Below are 19,537 nucleotides of genomic sequence, written 5' to 3' on the forward strand. Positions count from 1 at the left end.
TATTCGGTGAGTCCGATTCGGTGAGTCCGGTGCGGTGAGTTCCTAACCGCTAACCCCTAGCCCTAACCCCTAACCCTAAAACGGCAATGATAATTAGGCTACGGTACCCGATAATTTAAAAAAAAAAAATTGAAAAAATCCCCCGTGAAGGGATCGGACTCACCGAATCGTACTCACCGAAACGGGCCATTCCGTGCAAAATCAGTGTATGTATTCGAATGACTGTTTGTTTTACAGTAATTTTGACATCTCGTTTTCCAGACTTTTTCGTGGCTATCATCAGTATGTGTGAATGGACTGTGGAATTTATTCCAATCTTGCTTGCTGGAACCGAAGGCGAATCTACGAGATCTTGCGGTAGAGGTGAACAAGCTAACGATTTTCCTTTATAGAACTTTATACATTACCTCCATTCGCCACCCCGGAAATGTTGCGCTGCGGTCATATCTTTTAAAAGCTGTTCCACAGGATTGATTAAAATAAAAACATTTATAACAATCCAACCACGCATGTAATCGCCAACGCATTTCTTACACCACAATAAGCTTTGTGACACTTCGCTTGGTATTTTAGGCATTTCTATTACTCATCGAACGATCTCCGACGAATTCAATTCTTCCTTGCACATTTCGCATCTCGAGCTGGCTCGCTCTGTCTTGCCAGCCCGCGCTTGTTCCTTACAACCCATCGCAATTGATCCCTTCTTCTGTGGTGCCTGTAAGTACTTATTTTCAAAACTCCTAGTTCTTGCTAAAAGTTGTTATGTAAAACTGATGGCTAGAGTTGGTGAGAGAAGACATCAGTGTGAGGAATTTCGATAGAATCAACCCCAACCCAACACCCGGTAAGCATGGCAAAAGGGCTGCAAAAACTGAGAAATGCCAGGTATCATCAACTAAAGGGAAAATGGATGATAGTTTGCTTTTAAGTTAATGATAGTTAAGCTTTAAAGTTATGTGTTTGTAAGAATGATATGTACTGACGAAGTCATTCTTGTATGGCAAAAGCTGTGCAATACTCTTGGATCAGTTTAATGTGGTAGCCTACTCTAGACAAAAGTTTCAAACAATTTTTACCAGAGGTTTCAGAAATAGCTACTGTGTATCTTAAAATCAGGACTGAAGTTGACATTAAAATTATCCCTATAGTAATACAGCGTTAACAAGCTGTTTGCGGTACGTAATTTTATAGAAAGACAAGGACGATGGGAACACGAACGAGAAAGTAATAGCTGGCCGGCAAACAAACACTCACTGTGAAGAAGAATTTGAAGAGTATCTAATGAAGACCAGAGAATTATCAGCAAAGTAAGCTTTTTCATCTCAACCTTGTCAAGTTGTCAATGCTTCTGGCAATTTGAGATTATGTTGTGTGAAAATATCACATCTATTCTGTATGTTACTGCCTGCGTGTTACTTTCAACTATGTAGCGGTACAACTATATGTCCTTCTTGTTACTAAAAATACTTTATTTTAAAACATACTTATCGTTTTAATGTCATGATCTTGCTTTGCTTGATTTTGCTTGTAATGGTCAAAGGGAGGTTGTGTGTTTTTTAGAATTAATTGTCATTTTGAAAAGCCTGTTCATAACAACCCAGGGATATCTAGAGAAGGGGATATGAAGGCTCGCAGCGATTGTCTTATTCTCATGACACTACCAGGGCGGTAGTTTGTAGTGCTTTAAACATGTGGTTCTTTTTAAAATCGTAGAAAGTTTTGTAGTGCAGCTGGTACAATGAGCTACAGACGACAGTTAGCAAATGTTACGTAGAGCATATTTAAAGAATACTTGTTTACAAAGACAGTTGAAAAGTTACCAGTAAGCTGTTTTTTTTTACAAAGCCTTTGCAGTAGGCTAGATGTAAAACAAGTATATGGGTAGTTGAATTAACAAGCAACCATGAGCATGCTGTGAATATCCAGGCCTGATGCTAATAGCGCAATGCAAGTCGTTATAACAAGATTTATTAAACTACTATCGGTGCCAATTGTCATTTTACGATAAACACAGATTATTTACGATAAACAAAAGCCCTTCTATTGTCAGACATAATAAAAGCCTTCGTATCCCCTTCTTTAGATATCCCTGATAACAACCACACAGAATTTTCCAATTTGGCAACACTAGTTGAACAGAATTTTTTCCAAATCTTCATGTTTTATTTGAAAGGCTATTTCAAAACGTTGCTTCACCCCATGTGGAAACTTTTGTCATATAATTTTATTTTTCTAAATAAATGCTTGTGCAAACTAGAGTCACTGATGAAATCTTGCCTGTTGTAAAATTTTATCCTGTAAAGCTGAAGATAATTTTGCTTCATCAAGTCCTGAGTTTTGTTGGCTCGTAATAACTAAACACTTGTCAATATACTCAGGATGATCGGAGTTCTATGTAATAACGCTTTTCGCAATCTTCCTGACGATGCTTTCATCCGCCAAGACTCCTCCATCCATCAGATCAATCACCAGTTGCTCCTCTACATGAAATCGCAATCAGCCACGCAGCGTATCATGGCTGCGCTCGTGATAGGATATTGGTGGGAGAATCTAAAGGTAAATCAAATATTTTCCAAATGAAATGTCCACTCGGCATTTGCCCATAAACTCGCAGCTGGATTTGTTTTGATTGGTGTGGTCTTAGTTCTTTGCAAGCCACGTTCTCTTCAACGTTTTGCCAGTTGTCACTTTCACTACTTCAACCTGAATCACCGGGCGACATTTGTAAGTATGTTAGTTTCTGGGACTATCAATATGAACACAGCTTATCCGCTTTAACTCGTCATGGCTTGTATTCTTTTGGTTCAGTCATAAAACGTCGTTGAGGATTTGTCAAAAGTATAATAGAGGTCGCCATATATTTTTTAAATATGTCAAGCACCATCATGGGACGCTGTTGTACAGCGTTCAAATATTAGCATTTCTGCCTTTGCTTGATTTGGTGGTTCAGTGTCATTTTTCGAGTTTTGCTTTCTCTGGTGATAACGTTAAGTTCTTGTGTTTAGTTACAATTGTGCGAGTCGCAAAAAACACTTTCCTGTTCTACTGTGCCTTTTTTTAATATATTGTCTCTCCCTCCCTGTTTGTGATAGCATTATTTGAACACTTACCAAGTCAGTAAACCGGAGCCGTTTATTTTACATTTTTAGACGCTGCCATCGTGTTCGTCCACCGAGCTACACTGTGCCCTTTCTAACCTTCAGAATGACTCTTTGTACTTCAACGAGGTCTCTGTCAAGTTCGTGCAAGTTCAGACCGATCTCAAGTGCTTGCTGATGACATTACAAAAAATGCAAATAAACTGCGAGGTAACGCTTCCACATAATGGAACTATTTGTTTAATTGATATAAATTAGTTTGCATTTACCCGTTGTGGTTTATCAGTTGAAGACAATGAATTGATGTTTTGACAAACCTGCCTCAAAACTTGAATGTCTTCATTTTCAGGCTTTTGCAAAGAAACAAATGTTTATGTTTGGAGAAGTGATTGAATTTTGCACAACATTTTTCCCGAAAGTTGTTCCTGAATGTAGTAAAGGTTGGTGCATGAGTGACAAAGATCTTGTTTTATGCTTATATATTATATTCATTTTCTGATAAAGAAAGCCTGTTAACTCTGCCTCTTTTGAAGCCTGGTCTTTGCAGTCTCGCATACTTGAGAAAGCAGAGACTTAAGCGACTAGTACTAACGCAGGCTCGGCCAGCCAGATTAACATGCAACTGCACATGCATCTAATCGTTCTATTAAACATAAAGAGCGGATGCTTTTCTTTCGCTTAACTGCTTTGTCTGAGTCCTGATATACTGTTTCATTCTGGTATCTTTTCCATACAGCACGGAATACCAAGCAATTACGCTTTTGTTTGTTGAAGCAGATTCCACCCGACACATATTCTTCTTTGCGCTGTCACACACCTTAGATTTTACAGCCAAGCTTAGACGTTTGTTCAAAAGCTTCACCTTTCTTCTGGCATTGTGGTCGTAGTAGCTACAGACATGTTACAACTCACACAGCTATTAATTGCTCATTCACGTTTTAAATCTTAATCGATTTTGCTACGCGACTGCGGCACGTGACAGTGGTTCCGGCCACCCTCAGGTGGGTCTGCTACTATTCGGCGAGTCCGATTCGGCGAGTCCGATTCGACTAGTCCGATTTGGCGAGTTCCCTATTCGGCGAGAGCCCTTTTCGGCGAGTGCCCTATTCGGCGAGTTTTTGAAATTTTTGAAAGGAAATTATCGGGTAGGCTACCGTAGCCTAATTATAATTGCCGTTTTTACATCATTTTAACGTCGCTAAACGTTGAAATCGTGCAGAAAGGAATAAAAATAAAATGTTTGAACTATTAAATTAAAATTCGTCATGTCAGTTTAGTTGTTTTTATTTCTGACCATCATATAAAAAACAATACACGTCAACATAGCAAAGGTAGAAGCGACAAAACGCGAACGTTAAAACGTGCTTGGATGTTTCTCAGTTTCAACGTATCCTAGTCAGCAAAAGCACCCTTTTCTACACGATTTCAACGTTTAGCGACGTTAAAACGATAGGCCACACACTTGGTTAGCCTTTTCATTCTGTTACTACAATGTAAAAATGAACTGTTAGGCTAACTGGGTTCTTGGAACAAATTTTTGCTGGTCGGGATAACTAGGCTACGGTAGCCTACCCGATAATTTCCTTTCAATCTAAGCTGTAGGAGTGTAGGTCACACATTTGTTGATCCAAACTAATCATTTTAACCATAGGCGCCTAAGCCGTGGGGACCAGGTCCCCACGCATATTTCCGCGTGGGAGCAACTTTTTATGCGGCATTGATACATAAAACAATAGATGAACTAGCGATCGGCAGCAGGAAAACATTTTTAAATGCAAACCGCAACAGCTTCGCAGTAAATAATCACTAGAACGAGTAGCGATGCTACAATCCCACCCCAGACAAAAAAATCTGTCATATTTACGTTGATTTAACGTCTGCAGACGCTTGCAAACAGTCTCGCTGTCGCTTTCGAAAGTCGAAACCTCTGCAGAGAATTGTTGCGGCAGTGAATCGGTTGCTGTGAAAATGAACTTGAAGTCTCGGCCCGAGGTTACCACTAACCAACGTAACAAGGGCTGGTACAAACCGCATTGCGCACAGTCGCACAAGCGGCATAAACAACACAACAACGGACTCGCGCAAACTGCATGGCGCACACACGTCCGTTGCCATAGAAACCCGATCAAAGGCGGGGAATATGCGCATCTTTTGTTTCATCTGCAACACGAAAACGGGCGTATTACACCGAATTAGAACTTGAAAGCTGGTCAGCCATAAGTTGCGATATTGTAGTGAAAAGGGAGCAATGTCAAGTCGAAAACTTAATCAAACGTCTCTCTGTAAATATTTTTCAAGGTCTGTTTACGGATGTCAGCAACTTTTAAATTTATTAAAGGTGACGTGCTGTTGAATTGATGTAAACATGAATGATTTTGCTTTCAACAGGTATATTTTCAAGCATATGATCAAGTTAGTATTTTCATTCCATTTACAGTATACCTTTTAGTAAACCTTTTCGTCTCTTGTTCGTTGCTAAACTTTATGTTGTGCTTAGCTTAAAGAGTCGCAGTCCATCAACCGCTAGCCAACGCAGACGCATAGCATGTGTTTTGGTCGAGCTTTGTTTATAATAATTAACGGCAGGTCGAACGTAGCGATAACTCCGAGTGTGGCAATAAAAGCAATCCTAGTGTGACGACATAATTACGTCATCCATCTGCGTGACATTTCGCTGAATTTACGTTGCTGCTGATGAAACACGCTTTCGCCCCCACGGCCAAAAAAATAGTTAGGCGCCTATGATTTTAACTATTCAAAAGTACTAACTTACAGACATAAACATTATTTTTTTTGTAACATTTTCTTTGTTTTATTTTTCCTTTATATCTTAAATTTTTCTGAAGGTGATGCAACCTTGCCAAATTTCTTTCAACTCAATAACTTACTTCGGTCACAAGCACGTTTTAACGTTCGCGTTTTGTCGCTTCTACCTTTTTCTACACCTTTGCTATGTTGACGTGAATTGTTTTTGATATCATGATCAGAAATAAAAACAACTGAACTGACATGACGAATTCAAGCACGTTTTAACGTTCGCGTTTTGTCGCTTCTACCTCTGCTATGTTGACGGGTATTGTTTTTGATATGATGGTCAAAAATAAAAATAACTGAACTGACATGACGAATTTTAATTTAATAATTCAAACATTTTATTTTTATTCCTTTCTGCACGATTTCAACGTTTAGCGACGTTAAAACGATGTGAAAACGGCAATTGTAATTAGGCTACGGTACCCGATAATTTCCTTTTAAAAATTTCAAAAACTCGCCGAATAGGGCACTCGCCGAAAAAGGCTCTCGCCGAATAGGGAACTCGCCGAATCGGACTAGTCGAATCGGACTCGCCGAATCGGACTCGCCGAAACGGGCCATTCCGCCCTCAGGTAACGGGAACGCCACCGGATTAAAACTGGGCGACTACTACAACTTGACGACCAAAGTAAACTTCACACATTCGTTGTTTCTCAGGTTTGTACGAGCAACGAGACTCACTTTTGAAACTCGCCGCACAGTCGGACGCCATGCAGAGCATGCTCGATAGCAGAGTGAAGAGCAGTGCTGCCTGCGCCATTGTCAGTGCTGTGTATTCCACCGGTAACAAGCACGAGCTTTGGAAGCTTCCAGAAAAGCTCAACCCTGTCATCCGGCCTTTAATGGAATGCATCAAGGTGTTGATTTTGAACTGTTCGTAGCACACTACGATTTTTATCTCTCAAAAAGAAAAAAAAGTTGTGAAAAGTCCGATTTTCCATATCTCCAACAATCCTTTACTTAACAATCTTTCAAAACAAAGTAACTTCAGCGGGTTTAACATGTTTTATTACAAAGAGATAGAACATAAATAAAAAATCAACTCAAACGTTTTCGACACGTACGTGTGTCCTCATCAGGAATTAGGTACTTTAATCTGAAATATAATACATAACATTTCTGTTTGTCGTATCCAGGCTTACGCCCGGGGATTGAAGATTTAGATTAGTGGACGGGAAAGCAAGGAAGCCAATGTTCGTGACCACCTTCAGACATGCCTTTAAGTGTCCTGCCACAGACACAGCCGCATGCTCTTGAGCGGTGTCGAACCGGCGCCATCTCGAGTCTCTTTTCCAGGGCTCTTACCACTCGGCAATGCAGCTGACATACATAAAATGAAAAATTATAAGATAAATCTCACTATGCACTATAACTGTGACGACACTCCGGACTGAAAAGTACAACATGATCAAGTGATACAAGAATGATTACGAGTAAATTATGCGGCGGAGTAAATTATTTTATAATTATATCTGTTTGTAATAAAACATGTGAAACCCGCTTGCGGTGGGATGGCGCAGCGGATAAGGCGCGCGCTTTCCAATCATGCAATCCTGGTTCGACTCCCGGCTTAAGCTGGTTGTTGAAAAACACCACTCACCTCTACCCAGGGTGTAATAAATTGGGTGGGCGTAGTTGCTGAAGTAAAGGCGGCCGAGAGAAAGGAACTGGCCACCCTACTCTCGTTAGTGCCGAAGGCTTAATATAATGAGAACCTTATCCTCTCATCCCCCGATGCTTGGATTCAAGTATGGGATTCACCTTTACCTTTTTTTACCCGCTAAAATTACTTTGTGTTTGTTTGTCTATGGTTCAATAAAAGAAACTCTCTACCAAAGCTTTATCAATCATTCAAAAGGACAACAAAAACTGGCGTACCCCTGCCAGCGGGGGCAAAGGTCAGGTTTCATCTACTAATGGAGGGACAAACGGATAATGATGCGGCTGATGCCACACTTTTGCTAACGAACAACTGTTAAACGTTTTTTATTTTGTTTTAAAAGAAAGAAACCAATGCCACCGTAAGAAGTTCTGCTTCATTTGCCCTCTCGCGGCTCATCGGCTTGTGTTGCGACCGGCAACCCTGCCCGAACGGAAAGTTAATCAAGAACTTGTGTCTCTCCCTCTGCTCGTCCAATGTGAGAGCACCCACTCCACGTAGCCTTCAGGAAGAGTTTTCAGGTACATGGTAAACTTTTGCAAAGATCGACTAAATATTTTATGTTATTGATAGAAAAATAAAATGTTATTGTTGCTGCTTCCCAATGACTTGTGGCTACCCTATTTACCAGAGGACGCAGATTGCAGAAGAGATGTCCTGTATGTGTTGTGCACTTCGCTTGTGTACGCGTTTCACTAACAGTTTGTAAGGCAGAGCTCTGACTAGCCTCCTCTTACTGCACACTTAACCCTTAGGCTACTATGGTAAATAGTTAAAAACATCATTTTTCAAAGTTGTAACGTTGTTACTGATTCAGACGACGCAATGAAGGCTTCTAGTTTATCACGTGACCACCTTGCACAAGATGGAATCATCACTCAACTGCGAAGATGCCAGGCAAGCATGGCGGAGATCAATAGGAAAAAACGAAAAGCTGAAAGAAAAGATCAACATGTAAACTCTGGTCTTGTGTGCTGTTCTGTCGGCTGCGTATGGGAGCGTCCGCACGACACCGCTTCAGAGCACGCAGCTGTGTCTCGGCAATACACCAAATGGCGCTATTAACGATTTATTGTTAATCCTCGTATCGTATTGAAAGTTTCATACTGTAAACGTGACTGAGAAGGCATTGACTGTTGAAACACGTTACGTTTTGAGATACATCTCCTTGCATCAATTTAACGTTAATCGATGAAAGCTGTTGATATGTCATGTTTCTGAGATTCAGTCATCATCACACGTTTCAGAATGAACCAGACACTTCATCCGGTGCGGAGAACTGTCTGCAAACAATCTGCGATATGTACGGAACCAAATTGTTTCATATCGTTCCTCAACTATGGGAAATTGTTTCCGCTTTGCAAGGTACGATTAACACTCAATTTTTTTTCATTCTCACCTCCCCCAGGTAGCAAATCCATCGTATTTTTGCAGTAAAAAAGTGGTTTCAAGCCATTTTGCAATGCAAAAAACGGTTTATTTGCCGTCTGGGTCTAGTCTAGATAATAAAAAAGAAAGAACTATTTTCACATACTCTTTATTTACAGATACCTCTGTGACTGGAAGCGTGGACCCAGAAACCGACGGATCGTGGACAAGGGTCTCACAAAGCATCGTCACTCTTGAGGTGATGGCCCCGCCGGTTCGAGATCCGATCATGCAGGAACAGGTACTGATCAGCTTGTGGAAGGTCTTGATGTATTTTTTGCATTGATTTGTGTTGAAATTTGGAAATAACAAGGCTCTTGTGCACAGATCAAGGGGGAAATAACCCCAACAAGCCAACATATATGAAAACTACTCTGCCAATGCCAGCAATTGACTTTAGCTTTAGTGTTTTAACAGTGTTCTTGCAAGTGAGTGAAACCACTTTGTTTTGAAGCAACCACAACAGCCAAGAGAGTCCCAATTGTGTGAGGCAGCCGGTTGCTTTGATAAATGCTGGTTTCACTCCCTTAAATATACTCGTTTGGTATACGCTTGCCATACAGCACGCTATTTATTGTATGGACAATGAGCATTGTTTATTATTTTATTTAAAATACGTTTCGAATATTAAGTGGCACGAAAAATATTAAACTATTTTCTTTGAACAACTTGATGCACTTGGCAGTGACAGTGTTGCCCTTGGCAGTGACAGTGTTGGTTAACAAAAATTGGTGAAAAGTAGATTGTGCCAATTTTATATCGGAAAATTCTTTTTTTTTCAGATTCTATCTCTTCTTCCTCAAGTCATGTCGCTTCTTTGGACCAAGTTGGCGCACATTCGATTTCTCAGCGCGCGATGTCTCGCCCGTTTTGCCGAACACATGACTTCCCAAGTGATGCCCGTCGTGCTTGAAAAGGTGCATTGACAAAGCGTGCCCAAGTCGCCTAGATAAGCAATTATTATTACTTAGTCTGCATTCATGGCGAGGTTTTAATTTTAATGTAACTTTTAACTCGTAGCGTGTTTTGGGCAAACATCATGTACCCAGGCAACAAATCAACTGTTTTTTACATTAATTCAACGTCTGCAGACGTGATATCCTGTCTGTCTGGGTAGGGGTTCCTAGCATTCTTCTAAATTGCTTAAAACTACAACAGCTAGAGGCTAATGCTCAAGGTGGAAATTGAAAATGTAGGGAAGTTCTACCAAGCCAGTAAAGATTCTCTTAAATCGCATTGATTTTTTCATTGTTGCTACTTCTGCCCATTTAAAACGATTTTTTATTAGATTCGTTCCAATCTTGATTCGTCAAAAGATGTTTACGTCAGAAAAGGAGCAATCGAAACAGTGGCAAGTAAGTACAGCAGTGCCATTTGCACCTTCACTTGGTCAGTGAATGTTGTTAGAAACAGTTCTACAATCTTTCTGTTTTTACTATTCTAAAAGCCTGGTTGATCATTTCAAAGATCTTGAAACAATGCTGACTTCGCTTTGCCATTACATTTTTCTTTGCGAAATAATAGACCATTGGCTATCTCACCCAACAAAAATACCTTGTTTACATCGTTTCACCGTGATACGACGTTAAAACGATGCAAAAAGGACAACTTTTAATGACTAGGTCGGAGCTTTAGCCAATCTAACGGAATCTTTCATTCTCAGATATTGTCGATATCATGGGCACCTCTGTGGTTACGTATGCTGTCTTACTCGTCGTCCCCTTGCTGGGTTGCATGAGCGACTGTGACCCCCAAGTGCGGCTGTTGGCCACCCACTGCTTTGCACAACTCATTCAATTCATGCCAGTCGAGGTAAGATCCGTTCAACGTATGATGCTACTGCCCAGTAGATGTGTTCTTGATATTGCAATCTGCTTTGTTCAAATGGTAAGCGAGCATTTTTTATTTATGTCAAAGCCTCAAAGGTGGTTTATTGGAACCAAAATGGCTGCTTTTACAAGTTCACCTAAATCATTTGTTAATTTTTGTTTTGATGTCAACTCATCAGACTGAACTTCAAATCAATGAAGGCTGTAAGAAGTTTATCCAATTGTCTTTACAGTCTAGCATCCCTGACCCTCCAAACATGCCAGATAGCTTTGTGCAACAGAAGATTCGAGAACGTCGGTTTCTAGAGCAGTTGTTCGACAGTCAATCACTTGAGGCTTACCAGATCCCTGTGCAAATCAACGCCACTCTTCGCTCTTACCAAGAGGTGACTCCTATCTTGGCAGTTCTAGCTAATCGTTGTGAAATTTCGGTACTTGGTTTATCAAGCAGCGACGTTTTTTTTTGGCGATTTTTTTAATTTGAATGGAGGAATGTGTCCGCTTCTTAGCGTCCAAACATCCAACCTCGGTTCGATACCAAGCTAAGCTGGATTTAAAAAAAAATCACCTTTGTTCAAAGCGACATACTTGAAGCAGGAGAGCAAACACTCTCTTTGTCCAGCCAGCAATAGTTCTGTTTTACATTGATTCAACGTCAGCAAATCGATTTAACGTTGGCCGACGTTGAGTCAGCGGAAAAGCACTAATTTCTTAGGTATAATGATGGCTTCGTACAACATGCACATTAACGTACAAAATTTGCATTTTATTGCCAATTTAATTTAGGCTTGTTAATCATTGCAATTGAGTTACCAAATAAGGCAATTAACTTTTTATTTTAAGGATGGAGTTAAGTGGCTTGCTTTTCTGAATCGCTACAAGCTTCATGGAGTTCTGTGCGATGAGATGGGGCTTGGGAAGACGCTCCAGACCATCTGCATGGTCGCATCCGATCACCATTACAAGGCAGAGATGCACATGGTATGCTGCTGCTGCTCAATAGGTTTGGTTGTTTATATGAGGTACTGTAGAATGCATTGGTATACCTCTCAGACAACTCGTCATAAACAACATATGGCTCGTAAGTGAAGAAATAACGAGATCAAACAAGACTGGTTCGGCTCTGGGCCTGTACAGTTGAGCATAACGTATCATTAACTTTTTCATTCAACGACACCTATCCAGACAGCAAATTAATCGTTTGTTTGCATTGATTCAACGTTTGCAGAGTGTAAAAAAACGTTTGGTTTATAGTGGATGAGGTAGCTTACAGGCAACATTTCCAATGGCAAGAGAAAACACTTTCCATGCGAAAGTTCAAGGTTATGTTTCAGAAGACGTTTTTAGTCCCAGAATAAATATTTTCTCCCAACAACCATAAAAAAATGGCGGTTTTAGTCTAATTGCAAAAAGCTATTAACAATCCAACCACAGAATTTTAACAACAGAAGCAAAACTCTGCCGAGGAGTTGAATCTCTATTCGTTGGTCGTATGTCCTCCCACCTTGACCGGGCACTGGCTTGACGAGGTGAAGAAATTTTGCGAAAACCTCAGCCCTCTCCAATACGCTGGTAACCCCATGGAAAGAAATCGGTAGGAAGTTGTTATATATTTACGTCAATTCACGTGTTTTTGTTGCTTTGGGTTTATCAGTTTTTTTGCTTTACTATTATATCTTAGCGTATTACCTTGTAGCAATTTACTTTCTTTTCTACTTCTTTGCTTTTTTTACCCAATCTACGTTTTCTGTCTGTTGTCTTACAGATTTATTAGTTAGACTTCACATTTTGGTTTGGCCTGGTGTCGCTGAACTGAGCCGACCGAGTTTTGTTGTTTGCTTTTCAGTTATAACTCTTCTTGACAGATAAAAACACAACAGAAACTGAACATAAACTCCGTTTACAAAACATGGCCTTGTAGAATGGACGTAGTTTCAATAACATTATTGGGCTTGCCTTTGTGTACGTGAAACAGTCACGACCATATTCGTTGTTAGATTCAGTTCCAATTATATAATCCAATTATATTTTGCATTTCATTCAGCTCCATGCAAGCTTGTTTCAATCCGAAATTTTAAATGACTTTAAAAGTACCTTTATTTGTACGATATGGCTATAAAAAGGATCTTTGGCAAACCACAATCCAGACAGCAAAATCCGTCTGCAGACTTTGAGTCAATGTGAAAATGACGGACTTTGCAGTCTGGGAAGGTGCCATGGGTAAACAAATGGTGACCGGGCTTCGCATCCTTACACAAGAACCTAACATTCGATGACGTTTCTTTCAGGTTGCAGCGCGAGGTGAAGAATCACAACTTGGTGATCGCTTCCTATGAAGTTGTCAGGAATGACATCACCTTTTTCAAGTAAGTGGTTTCTCGGAGAAAGCAAAATCTGTTATTTTTGCATTGATTCAACGTCATCGAAACACGGTCATGAATGCAAGACTTTGAGGTTAATTGACACTTCACTCTCTAGTCACTTGTCGTGTGGGACAATGGGTTTTTCGTGCGATGCTAAAGTCGTGCAGCTCTGTATCGTCTTTCTAGAATATACGTATAATTGACTTGTTGCGACATCGCGAAACAGACCAAGAGTACATTATGTTTTATTCGGAAATCAAACGTTCTTTTCTTGGGTTAGCTTTATGTACGGACCCCCCACATTCCGAGCAAGACTTGTAATGATGCTGATGGCATCATATAGTCGAGCATTCAGTTCTAGCCGGTCAGAATACACAGAAAACCCGCTGCCTGTGTGCAAGCGGTAACTCCATTTATTGATTTTCAGTCAGTTCAAGTGGAACTACTGCGTCTTGGACGAAGGCCACGCCATCCGCAATGGAAAAAGCAAAACGTCGCAAGCCATCAAGTCCCTCGTGTCTAATCATCGACTAATTCTCACTGGAACTCCTATACAGGTATCCTCTTGGTGTTGCATAAACGTAATAAACTGTTGATCGATAGTTGAAACATGCCAGACAACAAAATCAATCATTTTTACATTGATTGAGACTGCAGACGTGGAATCGATGTGAAAATATGACAGATTTTGCTGTTTGGGATAATATGAATCACAAATGTGAATTCAAGTCATTCGCAGTTTGTCATCCGCAAAATGTCATCCGCAGTTTGTTGACGTGCGTTTATATTTGACAACAGAACAGTGTTTTGGAACTGTGGTCGCTCTTCGATTTTTTGATTCCTGGATTTTTGGGTTCTGAGCAAGAATTCAACGTTCGCTTCACAAAACCCATCGTCGCCAGCCGTGACGCGAAAAGCTCTTCCAAGGAACAAGAACAAGGTGCATGTTCATAAGAGTGTTACATATTTTTCACGTTTTCAGATAAAAGCTTTGAAAAGGAGCGAAGACTGCATCATCTGCTCTGCAATTAAACTATGACAGGAGTTGACAAAATCGATCCATATACTTTTTTAGGCCAGTTAGTAAATGAGAGGTTTGATAGTGTTATGCTTGTCAAATCTATTCCGAAAACAGTATCGTATCGATTACTCTTGAAGTATTTTTTTAAACCATCACTGAGAAAATTGACAAAATGTGTTTCAAAACTGTGCACTCGGTCATAGCTGGATACCACAGCAGTCGATATCAGGAAAAAATAATATTCGGTCAAGAGAGTGTTTCAACGAAAGCATCGGTCACGACATTCATAATCTTGAATGTACGTTTTATGTAAACTAAATATATCTTCCTTACGTTATCTCAACGGGTGAAGGAAAAAAAGAAGGTTCCTGAACAATGGACGTGGCCTACGAAAATAAATGGCTTTAGTCACCGTGCAAAAGCCCAGATGGAGTTCACGTGAGAAAAAAATGTCTACTCTTTGTTTCCTTTGTAGGCGTCTTGGCAATGGAATCTCTACATCGTCAAGTTCTTCCTTTCATGATGAGGAGAATGAAGGAGGATGTTCTCAAAGATCTTCCTCCGAAGATAATTCAGGATTACTACTGTGACCTGAGTCCGCTTCAGGTAGATGGATCTCCGAGAAACAAACTAATTTTCACCTAACATCATTTTTGCATTCTTTGACCTTAAATCACATTGTACCAACGTCGCCAATTACGTATTTGTGGCTAATTTTTCACAATTCTTTGCTTTCAGTTGGAGTTGTACGAAGATTTTGCCAAGAGCCGAGCTAAGAAGAACGCTGAGAGTTCGATCACTAACGTCGGTGATGAAAAAGACCAGAAGTCAAGAATGAAAGGAGCCTCGCACGTTTTCCAAGTCAATACAAATTTATTGGCTTTCGGTTTTAGTATTTTACTTCAACGCGGATACATCGTTTTGTACATTTCAAATCGAGTGATTTCGACTAAATGCGAAAGTCTTTTTTCACCGACTGAATACCGCTCATCAAGCGAACAGTTTCAATTTTCCACTTCAAAAGCTACAAAACCTTCGAAACACATCCCTTTGAAAGCGTTGTCAATGAGAATATCTCTTGTCAGGCTTTATTCAATAACTATAGCAGTGCTGCTTAAAGGTGGTTAACCTTCTTCAGTGACCTTAACCTCCTTAAGTCGCTTCAGTGAAGCGTAAAGTTAGTCAGTGGTCTTACCGCTGCTTTTAATGTATTGTGACATGGCAGTATTCACTATTCAACCGACTGATCGTACAAATGGCAACTTTCCATAGTCATAAACGTCGCGTGATTGCTTTTCCAGGCGCTTCAGTATCTTCAGAAGGTTTGCAACCATCCGTTGCTAGTCGTCACGCCCACTCACCCGCATTATAAGTCAATCATGAACAAGTTGACCTCACTCAAGAGCACTCTCCGTGACATCAGGCACGCCACAAAACTAACCGCTTTGAAGCAGTTGTTACTGGATTGCGGAATCGGAGGTGAGTTTTTTTCAATCACTGTTTTATGTTGAAAGAAATTCAAATTGCACGTGCTTTGTTCAACTTAAAGCGTTTTCTGTTTAAGTGTTTATAAGCGAAACAATATCTTTTGCGTTAAATTAACGTTTTATTAAACATAAAAAAAGATATAAATGAAACCCTTAATTATGCAGTGACAAGCGAGTCGCTGCAAGAGCAGGCTGTTGTGAGTCAGCATCGGGCGCTTGTCTTCTGCCAGCATCGAAACCTCCTCGACATCATAGAGAAGGATCTGTTTTCCGCCATCATGCCAACGGTCACTTACTTGAGGTTGGATGGGGGTGTGGCAGCCAATCGGAGGTTCTCTCTGGTGACAAGGTTGGTATTGCTGTTCACAAATGCACCGATGTCATATATGTGTTAGTAATGTCACTACTTGCATTATTTTTAGCGTGCAGTGTAGTGTATCAATGCTGCATGGAGTCGGTCAACTTGTCTGTTGAATACCGATTTGTGGTGTAATTTGAACAAGATAGAGCAATGTGAAATGTAAAGCTTCAATTTACGTCACTTATTATAGCTGTCATGATTACATCAGCAGCTCACTTTCCTCCACCAGGTTGTTTAAAGTTTTCAGAAATTCAAGGCGTCGCCTTCTTGATCTGTATGTTAAATGTTTATGGATTACCAATTTTTTTTTATCAGCAAGCGTGTTATCACTTAACGATTGACCTTTTAAGCTTATTTTGATGACCAGGTTCAACAACGATCCATCGATAGATGTGCTTCTGCTTACGACCAAGGTCGGCGGGTTGGGACTTAATTTAACTGGTGCTGACACAGTCATTTTTGTCGAACATGACTGGAATCCCATGGTCGATTTACAGGTTAGTGGTATGGATCACTGCTCAGTTGGGAAGTTGTATTTCCCTGTTTTCTCATCCAGTAATTTGATCCAAAGAACTCGCCTTCAGTTCTTTAAATGTGATTGCTGTGTTTTTTCTCACAAAATTTCCCCTCTTTTTTTCGGTGGCTTGCAAAATTTGCCTCCTTTAATTTCAGACAAACTAGCTCTTATTCCGATGTCGTGTTAGTCTTTGAACTTTGAATGAAAATTACTGATATTCTTCTAACTTGTCACTAAACAAACGCTGTCTCGGCACAAGAACTGAAAATTCTTTTTCTGTTTTTACCAAGGCTATGGATCGGGCCCACAGGATAGGGCAGAAAAAAGTTGTTAACGTTTATCGCCTGATTACTCGAGGAACCCTCGAAGAAAAGATCTTGGGCCTTCAAAAGTTTAAGCTAAGCGTTGCAAACACGGTGGTCGGCGAAGATAACCGAGGCCTGCAAAGTATGGGAACCAGCCAAGTACTGGAGCTATTCACAGTGGACAAGGTGGGCTTTTTGCCATATAAACATCTTTTGACGTCGTGGAGTTGGATGTTTAAAGAATTGTTTCGTATTTTTTCATGTTGTAGAGATGTGTTTTACTGCTGCATCTATGATAAGTTTTGTTCTACTCTTTCGTGTCGTTCTCGTAAATATCAAAGACGCTTTTAAAAATTTCAACCAGCCATTACTTCAACATAACTTAAAAATATATATTACGTTTAAATTAAAAAAAAACATAAACAAGCGTGTTTTCCACTAGAAATCGCACGGTAAGCTAGCAGACGGCTCTTCCAGCAAAGGACTTCGTGCCATGATGGAGGATCTCGGAGACTTATGGGATCAAAGTCAATATGATGACGAATACAACATCGATTCCTTCATACAAACGTTGGACGACAAAGGCTAAACTGCTGCATGACTTATACTGCACATGTCGTGTCTAGTTATTAGACTTAAGAAGTGGACTATTTATACACACTGTTGTTAAAGTCTTTATGAAATTATATTTCGAGACGTGTTCACAAAACAAACCAGTCCTCTGTCACATTGATTCAATGTCTGCAGACGTTTAATCAATATACAGTGGACTGGTTTGTTTCTTCTATAAAGATCGTTCTTTTACCTTTTTTGTTTGGAGACAACAGGTTCTTGCCTATTTTCAGTGTGAAGCAACTACGGCCATCACTGATATAACAAGATCGATGCATGTGACCTGCTGTTTGCTTTCGCTTCCAGATATAGTCAACTCCGGTTGTTTTGGCCATTGTAGGTTCGTTCAATTTTGGCCGAATTAAGCAGAGAAATTTGAACACTTTGACAAAAATGGCAAAATTTTACCAATTCAAGAAGCGAAGACTTTTGTGTTCTTTGAAGAAAAAATGATGATTCATCTCAGAATCCAAATTATGGCTCTGGCACTTTCAGGCACACAGTAAAGTGTCCTGGCAAAGACACAGCCATCCCAGCGGCTTTACTTTGCAGCACTGATCCCAGCAAACCCATCTTGTCTTCGATTAAATCTTTGATCAACCAACATAAATCTCCATTCTAACGCCCTAACCACTCATCACCCAGACAGCAAAATCCGTTTCTACATTTTGATTTTACGTTTTTTGAATATTATTAGAACTAGCGGATTTTGCTCTCTGGGTATGCCATTGCTTTTGTGTCGAAGCGAACGAAATGCTAAGTTGACAAAAACTAATCTTACGAACTTCGTATCTGTGGTCGAATTAAGCGAAAAATTAGCCAAATAAACCAAAGTTTTTGTTTGAGATTTTTAATTCCGTTCAATGACTGACGCTCTGTCTGGATTACCCAGTGACCGAAATAAACGGAGTTGACTGTATCACTGTACTACATATTCCGTTGTTTCTCATCGCTTGGGTAGCTACTAGAAATCCTGCCACGGGTCGATTCTGTAAATTAAATGTCGTCCACCTGGTATTCGTTGTAGCTTCATTATTGCGTTTATGTTTTTAAACAGTTTACGTCTTTACGACATATTAGTTTGCTTTTACTTTTCTTTGAGCCACTAGACTCTAGAGTCTATCTTTTAGCCACACCATCTTGTAGATATTTAGGTAACTTGAATATTAAGAGGTTGCTGAAGAGCATTTAGTCTCATTGGATGTTTCCTTTATCATATAGGCTATCAATTTCATCTTGTAGTCAATAATGCCTGAAGCAAACGGTAGCGATATGGTGTCGCATGCAGTCTTTGTCCTGTCTCCTGCAACTCGCATTTATAAACTCAAAGACGCCTACTCTGCTTATCTGATCAGCAACTTGCTAACTTCTGTTAGAATTTATTTTCAATGTCCTATTTGAAGCAAGAGCTCTAAATCTGCTAAGGCTGTTTCCCCGCGTGATTTTAACCCTTGTTTCGTGTGTCACCGTTTGTTTGGAATTTGTTTCTAATAAAGTGAATGGACCTTTAGTCAAGGAATTTAGTGGTTGGTTGGGTTTGAATCTTTATCCTCGGACTAACAAAGCCTTGACAGGTTATTCCTGATAGTTTCACTTGTAGAGGCTCTTGACGCAAGGCCGGTTACTGAAATTGACAAATTTTCGGTTGGTAAAGTCTTGTTGCCGTAGAATTATTCCATCCATCAAGTACCACTAAATGGAGAGCAGTCCTTAGAATGCGTTGCTCAAGCGCACACCCCGAGAGTCGAACCAGCGCCGCTTGATCTTCGTTGAAGTTACGCGCTAACCAACTGAGCTATGGGGACGGAGGATCCAGAGCGGGCACTTGGTTACGCGCCCTTCATAACCGAGAAAGAAGATGCGATTTTTCTTGCTCGCTCAATCTTACTTTAACCCAACCTGGGTTTTACCGCACGTGTGTTTCAAATCAGCAGAAGTTTTAAGAAGTAATTTGTTTATGTGCCTGTCAAAACAAAAATGCATCAGCCTGGACCAGTGGACCTATTTCGATGTAAAAACATGACTTGATCTACTGTAGTGTA

The 19,537-nt window shown here is 40.2% G+C and overlaps 1 protein-coding gene across 1 annotated transcript in view; it reads left to right on the forward strand.

The window, feature by feature from the left end:
• LOC145787469 (TATA-binding protein-associated factor 172-like) overlaps positions 1-19,010 on the forward strand; it is a 28,273-nt gene extending 9,263 nt beyond the window's left edge. Inside the window, exons 16-42 of the mRNA XM_082599216.1 lie at positions 262-363; positions 574-717; positions 1,192-1,307; positions 2,379-2,556; positions 3,150-3,308; positions 3,448-3,538; positions 6,570-6,769; positions 7,916-8,093; positions 8,390-8,526; positions 8,820-8,937; positions 9,120-9,241; positions 9,783-9,917; positions 10,289-10,355; positions 10,664-10,812; positions 11,063-11,215; positions 11,673-11,810; positions 12,278-12,423; positions 13,118-13,195; positions 13,620-13,749; positions 13,991-14,132; positions 14,689-14,819; positions 14,952-15,074; positions 15,515-15,692; positions 15,866-16,049; positions 16,429-16,558; positions 16,869-17,069; positions 17,326-19,010. Coding sequence (XP_082455342.1) covers positions 262-363; positions 574-717; positions 1,192-1,307; positions 2,379-2,556; positions 3,150-3,308; positions 3,448-3,538; positions 6,570-6,769; positions 7,916-8,093; positions 8,390-8,526; positions 8,820-8,937; positions 9,120-9,241; positions 9,783-9,917; positions 10,289-10,355; positions 10,664-10,812; positions 11,063-11,215; positions 11,673-11,810; positions 12,278-12,423; positions 13,118-13,195; positions 13,620-13,749; positions 13,991-14,132; positions 14,689-14,819; positions 14,952-15,074; positions 15,515-15,692; positions 15,866-16,049; positions 16,429-16,558; positions 16,869-17,069; positions 17,326-17,472 — 3,777 coding nt within the window. The 3' untranslated portion in view covers positions 17,473-19,010. The remainder of the gene's footprint in view (positions 1-261; positions 364-573; positions 718-1,191; positions 1,308-2,378; positions 2,557-3,149; positions 3,309-3,447; positions 3,539-6,569; positions 6,770-7,915; positions 8,094-8,389; positions 8,527-8,819; positions 8,938-9,119; positions 9,242-9,782; positions 9,918-10,288; positions 10,356-10,663; positions 10,813-11,062; positions 11,216-11,672; positions 11,811-12,277; positions 12,424-13,117; positions 13,196-13,619; positions 13,750-13,990; positions 14,133-14,688; positions 14,820-14,951; positions 15,075-15,514; positions 15,693-15,865; positions 16,050-16,428; positions 16,559-16,868; positions 17,070-17,325) is intronic.
• The last annotated feature ends 527 nt before the right edge of the window (positions 19,011-19,537 follow it).

Source organism: Aplidium turbinatum, chromosome 18 (genome assembly GCF_918807975.1).
Source record: "Aplidium turbinatum chromosome 18, kaAplTurb1.1, whole genome shotgun sequence".
Taxonomy (NCBI): Eukaryota; Metazoa; Chordata; class Ascidiacea; order Aplousobranchia; family Polyclinidae; genus Aplidium; species Aplidium turbinatum.